The sequence below is a fragment of the Aotus nancymaae genome, unplaced genomic scaffold (assembly GCF_030222135.1).
Source record: "Aotus nancymaae isolate 86718 unplaced genomic scaffold, 86718_ANA_hifiasm-v0.15.2.pri h1tg000076l, whole genome shotgun sequence".
NCBI classification, from domain to species: Eukaryota; Metazoa; Chordata; class Mammalia; order Primates; family Aotidae; genus Aotus; species Aotus nancymaae.
In genome coordinates, this window is record NW_026988491.1 from 24,903,261 (window position 1) to 24,909,956 (window position 6,696).

General features: G+C 55.8%; 1 protein-coding gene and 1 long non-coding RNA gene across 2 annotated transcripts; one reads left to right on the top strand and one right to left on the bottom strand.

The window, feature by feature from the left end:
• Nucleotides 1-78: 78 nt before the first annotated feature.
• On the bottom strand, nt 79-4,069 carry CHKB (choline kinase beta). The gene is made up of 11 exons (XM_012437238.2): nt 3,778-4,069; nt 3,484-3,592; nt 3,020-3,133; nt 2,694-2,827; nt 2,009-2,104; nt 1,778-1,836; nt 1,610-1,691; nt 1,394-1,502; nt 1,162-1,265; nt 864-945; nt 79-357 (listed from the first exon to the last, which is right to left on the bottom strand). Exons 1-11 carry the CDS (start codon nt 3,999-4,001, stop codon nt 283-285), a joined length of 1,188 nt encoding a protein of 395 aa, XP_012292661.1. The 5' UTR covers nt 4,002-4,069; the 3' UTR covers nt 79-282.
• A 368-nt stretch (nt 4,070-4,437) lies between these two features.
• Nucleotides 4,438-5,070, top strand: LOC105706700 (uncharacterized). Its single transcript, XR_001104895.2, has 2 exons — nt 4,438-4,520; nt 4,778-5,070. It is a non-coding gene; the product is annotated as an uncharacterized LOC105706700 (long non-coding RNA).
• The last annotated feature ends 1,626 nt before the right edge of the window (nt 5,071-6,696 follow it).

A 6,696-nucleotide genomic window follows, 5' to 3' on the forward strand; every position in this document is an offset into this window, starting at 1 on the left:
AGCTGTCACTCTGTCCCTTTGTGTGTACTGCTTGGTTTGGTACTTTCTGCTGCTGCTCAGCAGTGCCAGGACAGGGTGTGAAGGAAGAAGCTTGTTTATTGTGTTACATACACAGCTCGGGGCTCTGGCCTGCCAGCCACGGGGACCTACTCAAACTCAAGAGGTGGGTTTCCTGAACCTCAGTTTCACTTGGGGGCTCAGCCCGGTCCCCAGGGCCTTCTGCTTGTTGCTTCTCCCTCCAAGGTCCTGCCCTGGAGGCTCCAGGAGTGGGAGGGTGGACAGTCAGGATGAGGAGTGGACACTGGTCAGCTGCCTCTTCTGCTGGAAGTAGAACTGGAACCGAGACTGGGCATAGTCCTAGGGTGGTGAGAAGGTGTGGGACAGCATTCTTTTATTTATTTATTTATTTATTTATTTTGAGACGAAGTCCCACTCTGTTGCCCAGGCAGGAGTGCAATGGCATGATCTCAGCTCATCACAACCTCTGCCTCCTGGGTTCAAGCAACTATCTTGCCTCAGCCTCCCAAGTAGCTGGGATTACAGGCAACCGCCACCATGCCTGGCTAATTTTTTTGTATTATGAGTAGAGACAGGGTTTCGCCATGTTGGCCAGGCTGATCTCGAATTCCTGATGTCACGTGATTTGCCCGCCTTGGCCTCCCAAAGTGCCAGGATGACAGGTGTGAGCCACCGCACTCAGCCAGGACCAGCATTCTACACCCACCTCGGGCTGCCTGCAGCCACCCAGAACTCCCCAGGTCTCCTGGAAGAGTGTGGCTGCTGCTGCTCCCCAGCCCCTCAGCTAGCATCGCCATCCCCAGGGTCACTTACCAGCAAGCATCGCCATCCCCAGGGTCACTTACCAAGTAACCAAATTCTATGGTGGACATGGATGCTTGCAGGATGGACCACAGACCCCAGAAGAAATGGGACGCCAGAGCATACCTACGGGAGGGCAGGAAAATGACGGGCGTTCAAGAGCACGTCCAGCACTGCTTGGGTCCCCTAACCCAGGCTGCCATCCCTAAAGTTTTAACTTCTCCCCCACTGTCCTAACCCCACTCTGCACAGCCACCTCTCCTGCAGCTTGATAAATCTGCCTCTTCCCCAGTCCCCCTTTCCTCTGCTCTGCCCTACCCTACCCCATCCCTCCTTCCTCACCGATTGACTTCTACCAGCAAATCTTCTTCCAGTTTTCTCTGCTCCTCTTGGGAGAGGGTCTCACCTTTCTTTGCCTCTGCCAGGTAATGGCGAATAAAATGCAGCTACAATCAACGGCTAAGAGTCAGGAACTGGGGAGACTGTGGAGTATTTCCCAGGTAACATCCTTTCGGCCATTTCTTCCAAGACTTCACCGCCCTCCTTCCTGCTCCCCAGTCTCTGGCCCACATACCTGCTGTCCTTGAGTAGGGTAGTCTGTGGGCCTTGCTTTGTAGAAAGGCCATTCCTCATGAGTATAATCATAAACCCACTCACAAAAATGGTTCCCAATGTCAAAGCCCCTGGGAGAATAAGGTGGACAGTCAGTTCCCAAATACCCTGAGCAGCTGGCCTGTTTTCAAGCACCCTATGGGAACAGATCTATGGGAAGCCATCCTTCCACCCTCACCTATAGTTGTAACTGCTGTACTCAAAGTCCACCAGCATGAGGCTGTCAGCATTTTCTGGCTCTGAGAGCAGCAAGATGTTCCCTGGGGGAATGGGGTGAGGTTCTGCTCACTCCAGAGCCCTCTGGCTCCTCCATCTTGGGTTGAAAGACTCAGATGCCTTCTCCTACCTTCCTGGATGTCATTGTGGCAGAAGACGACTGGCGACGGGGTAGACTCTAGTAACTTCCTGCAGGGGTATGGGAGCATGGGTCCTGAAGAGGAGTGACTAGAGGAGGATCAGAGCCACACTAACACAGTCCAGGCCCTGACACAAGCCCTCAGCAAATACTGGAAGGGCAGCCACCATTCCCATTACGTGCATGGCACCACCTCCCTAGCCTTGTCCTGCCTGCCCTCACCTGAGGTTGCCCATCTCATCCTTCAGGCTGTACAGCTCCAGCAGGTTCATCTCGGGGAGGCCAGTTGGGGGCAGGTCCTGGATCTGTTTTAGGTACCTGAAGCCCAAAGAATAGGATATACTAGCTCTGCTATTCCTTCCCACCCCTCAGGCCAGACTACTGTGCCCCTTTTCCTAGCACTGCGTGACTTGTCTGGCGATCATTTCTTTTTTCTTTTTTTTTTTGAGATAGAGTCTTGCCCTGTCACCCAGGCTGGAATGCAGTGGCGCGATCTCAGCTTACTGCAACCTCCTCCTCCTGGGTTCAAGCAATTCCCCTGCCTCAGCCTCCCGAGTAGTTGGGACTGCAGGGGCACACAGCCATGCCTGGTTAATTTTTTCTATTTTAGTAGAGACTGTTTCACCGTGTTGCTGAAGCTGGTCTCTAACTCCTGAGCTCAGGCAATCCACTGTCCTCAGCCTCCCAAAGTCCTGAGATTACAGGCGTGAGGCACTGTACGTGGCCTCTGGCAAGCATTTCAAAGCGTGTTCTGTGAGAGCCCATGCTAGACACTGGGACATTGAATCCACTCAAGTGGAAGGCTGGATAGAGCCATGGACACATCCAGTCACAGGCCAGTGTGGTAACCACTGGCACGGAGGTTCAGTGCAGGTGTACAGGAGCCCCAAGGGGGCTCCTGACTCACCGCTCCATGGTCCCAAACAGCCAGTGGGGCTCCTTGGTGAAAGGCATCTCCATGCCATGGAACCGTGCCATCTTCGTGGCAATGGCTGCTGACAACCCTGGCTCTCGAAGCTCTTGAGTTTTCAATGGCCGGCTCTGCACCCAGGAACCTATCAGGGTGGTGATGGGGCTGGGGCAGGAGGGGGAAGGGATGGGGCATGTGGGGAGATCAGGGCTTGGGGGAAATTCCCTACTTTGGGGGAGGGATGTGAAGGCAGACATTGAGGTCTGGGGTAGGGTTAGGGGGTGGAGGTGCCTTGGGGAGGAGAGGGTAGGTCGGGCTCGTACTGGGATGTACTGTTCCAGCCGGCCCTCTGGAAAGACTCCGTACAGCTGGGGCCCCAGCGACCGCTCTGCAAGGATGGCGAACATCACGCTTTCCAGCACCAGGGAGTCCACGCCCTGAAAAAAGATGGATAGCAAAAGGCAAGCATGAGGGCTTGCCTTCCTCCCACCAGAGCTGGGCCTTCTGGTCCAATAGCCTGGAGGCTCTGGAGCACAGGCTTTAGTCCTGGTCTATTTTTATTTAGATGGGGGTCTATGTTGTCCAGGCTGCTCTCGAACTCCTGTGCGCAAGAGATCCTCCCGCCTCAGCCTCCCAAAGCGCTGGGATTACAGGCCCAGGCTTCAGCACAATGAGGTGAGAGACCGTGAGTCTCGGGGTCCTCAACTGCGCAATGGGGACACCGCTGCCCGCACCTTGTAAGCGACAGGCCCTGAAGCCACTGGCGCCGCGGCGCTCACTCCCTCACCTGCAGGATGGCTCCGTAGAGCCGCAGGAGCACCTCCCGGGGCTCCTCGCCAACGCTGGGCAGGTGGTCCGGGAGCGAGCAGCGGAAGAGCAGGTTGCTGAGGCCTCCGCTGCAGACCCACAGCAGGAGCGCTCAGCCTGCGGACGGCCCCACTGCCGCGGCCCCGGCCCCCTCCCGGCCCCGCCCCAGGCGCGGACGCGAGAGGACGACGAACACATGGAGCGTCCTGAGGGCCCCGCGGCTGACCCCTGACCCCGATCCGCGCACCGGAGAGGCTGACCCCTGACCTCCCACCTCACGGGGTAAACCCTCAGCTCCTCGGGCTGCAGTCGGCGCCAGGCCCCGCCCAAGTACTCCCGGCACCACTGGTAGGCTCGGCGCTCGGCGTCACGCGACAGCGACGAGGCGCGGCGCCGTTTTGGTGTAGTGTCCGGGCACTTAGACTGCTGAAAGCCGTCTTTGGCCAGGCATCCGCCAACAGCCCCGCCTCCGACCACAGCTGCCCCATCGGCCGCCATGGCGCGGGCTCCACCGGGCCCAACGCCCAGCTTCGCTCCGCTCCTTTCGGACGCGCTCGGCTCCTTCCGGTCGCGCTCGGCTCCTCTTCCGGCCGGCCTGAGCTCCTCCAATCATACTCGGGTCTCTCCGGCTCTATTCGGCTCTAAGCTGCGGCATTCGGCTCTGTCCGTGACCCTGGTCCGGGGGCTCTTTCCGAAGGCCGAATTCCGCACATCGCCACTGTGCCCCGCCCCTATAAGCGAGGACCAATGGCCTTTCTCTGGGCGGGGCCGCTGTTTGGACGGCCTGGGCCAATCCGGGGCGCCAGGGGCCCAGCTGGTGGCGGAGCGGCGCATGCGTGTGAGAGCAGCGGGGCGGGTGCGGTAGGGGGAGTAGGGGCTGAGCTTTGGCTCCGTGTGGGTCGGAGGGGCGGCGGCTGCGGCTCCGGCGCGAGGGCTCCCTTGCCGGGCCCTCTTACCCCGCCACCGGGGCGCTCCGACGAGGAAGAGCAGCCCAGCGCGCGTCCGTCCTGAGCGTGGGTAAGGCTTAGAGGAGGCGCGCGCTAGATGGGGTCGCACACCGCTGGCGGAGTGCGGGCTGCGGGCACCTGGCGGGTTCGCAGTAAACATTTGCTGAAGGAATCAGACCCTTGGGACAGTTCCGATGACTCCAGGTGCATAAATCCGCAATCACACGGGGACCCCCCCACCTCTGAATGAGGAGGCTTTTGTTGTCCTGCTTGGGACGCGCGTCTTCATTCATGCCCCGCCCCACCTACCCTCCTCCTCTCCTCCAGGCCTGTAACCAATAACAGACTCAATCCCAAGAGCAGGAGGTGAAGACGCGCGGCCTGCAGCAGCCCCCTCCTTGGCCTGCGCACCTCACATCGAGGGCATCCCGATTTAAATGCCTGCCTCCTGCGTTTCTGCTTCTGCACCAGGCTGGAGCGGCGACCAGGAACGCTGGACCCACAGCGATCTGTGACGATGGCGTGGGGATCTGGTCGAACCATGGTGTTCTTTGGGGCACCTGACTATTGTTTGATAACCAGAAAGAAATAAAAAATTGGTGATCACAAGGTTAATGGCACTTGCTGCAGTGGAAAATTATTCTGTTTAAATCTGAGTCAGTTTTGAGACCTAGAGCCCCTCAATTGACAAGGAGGCTTGGTTCCTCTCAGGATCTTACAATACCAGCATCTGAGTATATACCAAAAAATACTCCTCCAATCCTTCCCTAAAGGGAACTAGAGCCACTTTAAAAAATAACATGGGGCCGGGCGCGGTGGCTCATGCCTGTAATCCCAGCACTTTGGGAGGCCGAGGCGGGTGGATCACGAGGTCAAGAGATAGAGACCATCCTGGTCAACATGGTGAAACCCCGTCTCTACTAAAAATACAAAAAGTTAGCTGGGCACGGTGGCGCGTGCCTGTAATCCCAGCTACTCAGGAGGCTGAGACAGGAGAATTGCCTGAACCCAGGAGGCGGAGGTTGCGGTGAGCCGAGATTGCGCCATTGCACTCCAGCCTGGGTAACAAGAGCGAAACTCCGTCTCAAAAATAAATAAATAAATAAATAAAAAATAACATGATCAGGCGCGGTGGCTCACGCCTGTAATCCCAGAATTTTGGGAGGCCAAGGCAGGTAGATCACTTGAGGTCAGAAGTTCGAGACCAGCTTGGCCAACATGGCAAAACCCGTCTCCACTAAAAATACAAAATTAGCCAGGCGTGGTAGTGCACGCCTGTAATCCCAGCTACTGTGGAGGCTGAGGCATGAGAATTGCTTGAACCCGGGAGGCAAAGGTTGCAGCAAGCCACTGTGCTCCAGCCTGGGTGATAGAGTGAGACTCTGTCTCAAAAAAAAAAAAAAAAAAAAAGTAACTGATTATTTCTGGGGTAGTGGGTGAGACTTGTAATCCCTGTACTTTGGGGGAAGCTGAGATAGGAGGATCGTTTGAGCCCAGGAGTTTGAGATCAGCCTGGGCAACATAGCAGAAACCCGTCTTTACAAAAAATTAAGAGATTAGCTGGGCATGGGGGCAGGTGCCTGTGGTTCCAGCTACTCTGGATGCTTAGGTGGGAGGATCACTTAAGCCTGGGAGTTCGAAGCTGCAGTGAGTTGTATTCACACCACTGCACTCCAGCCTGGGCAACACAGCAGGACCCTGTCTGAACAATAACAAAACACACAAAAAAACTATTTTACTTTGGAAAAGGGACTATTTAGATCTCTCAAGGGCTGTTAGATACAGGGTCTGAGCTGACACTGTTACCAGGGCACCTGAGCATCATGGTTCTCTCATTAGGGTGCAGGCTTCTGGAAATCAAATGATAAGCAGCATCCTGACCCAAGTGCTGTGATTACTTCTCTGGTCTCAATGCATACTTGGGATGTTTGTACCTAGCAGAGGGCAGAGCTTATACATTGATTTCCAGGCCTTTAGTACCATATGGTAAGGAAAAACAAAGTAGAAGTCTTTGAAACACCTCATCCTACTCAAACCTTTCCAAGATAGTAAGTCAGAAACAATACTGCATTCCAGGTGTAATTGCAGAGGTGTTTCGCCCTCAAAGACTTGTAAAGTGGTGGTCACCATTTCATCCCTTCAGTTAACCTAATGGCTCCTGCTAAATCTAGGTGGATACAAGTAAATTATGTCCTGCACAAATGTAGCCAAGTAGCTTCCCTGATTACACAGCTGTGCTAGATGTG

What these genes read in the sequence shown, in the direction of transcription:
- CHKB (XM_012437238.2), bottom strand. Translation starts at nt 4,001, where the DNA reads ATGGCGGCCGATGGGGCAGCTGTGGTCGGAGGCGGGGCTGTTGGCGGA. An exon ending in GATGAGATGGGCAACCTCAG is followed by an intron (nt 1,837 to 2,008) that starts GTGAGGGCAGGC and finishes ATACCCCTGCAG; the next exon opens with GAAGTTACTAGAGTCTACCC. An exon ending in CCATAGAATTTGGTTACTTG is followed by an intron (nt 358 to 863) that starts GTAAGTGACCCT and finishes TCACCACCCTAG; the next exon opens with GACTATGCCCAGTCTCGGTT.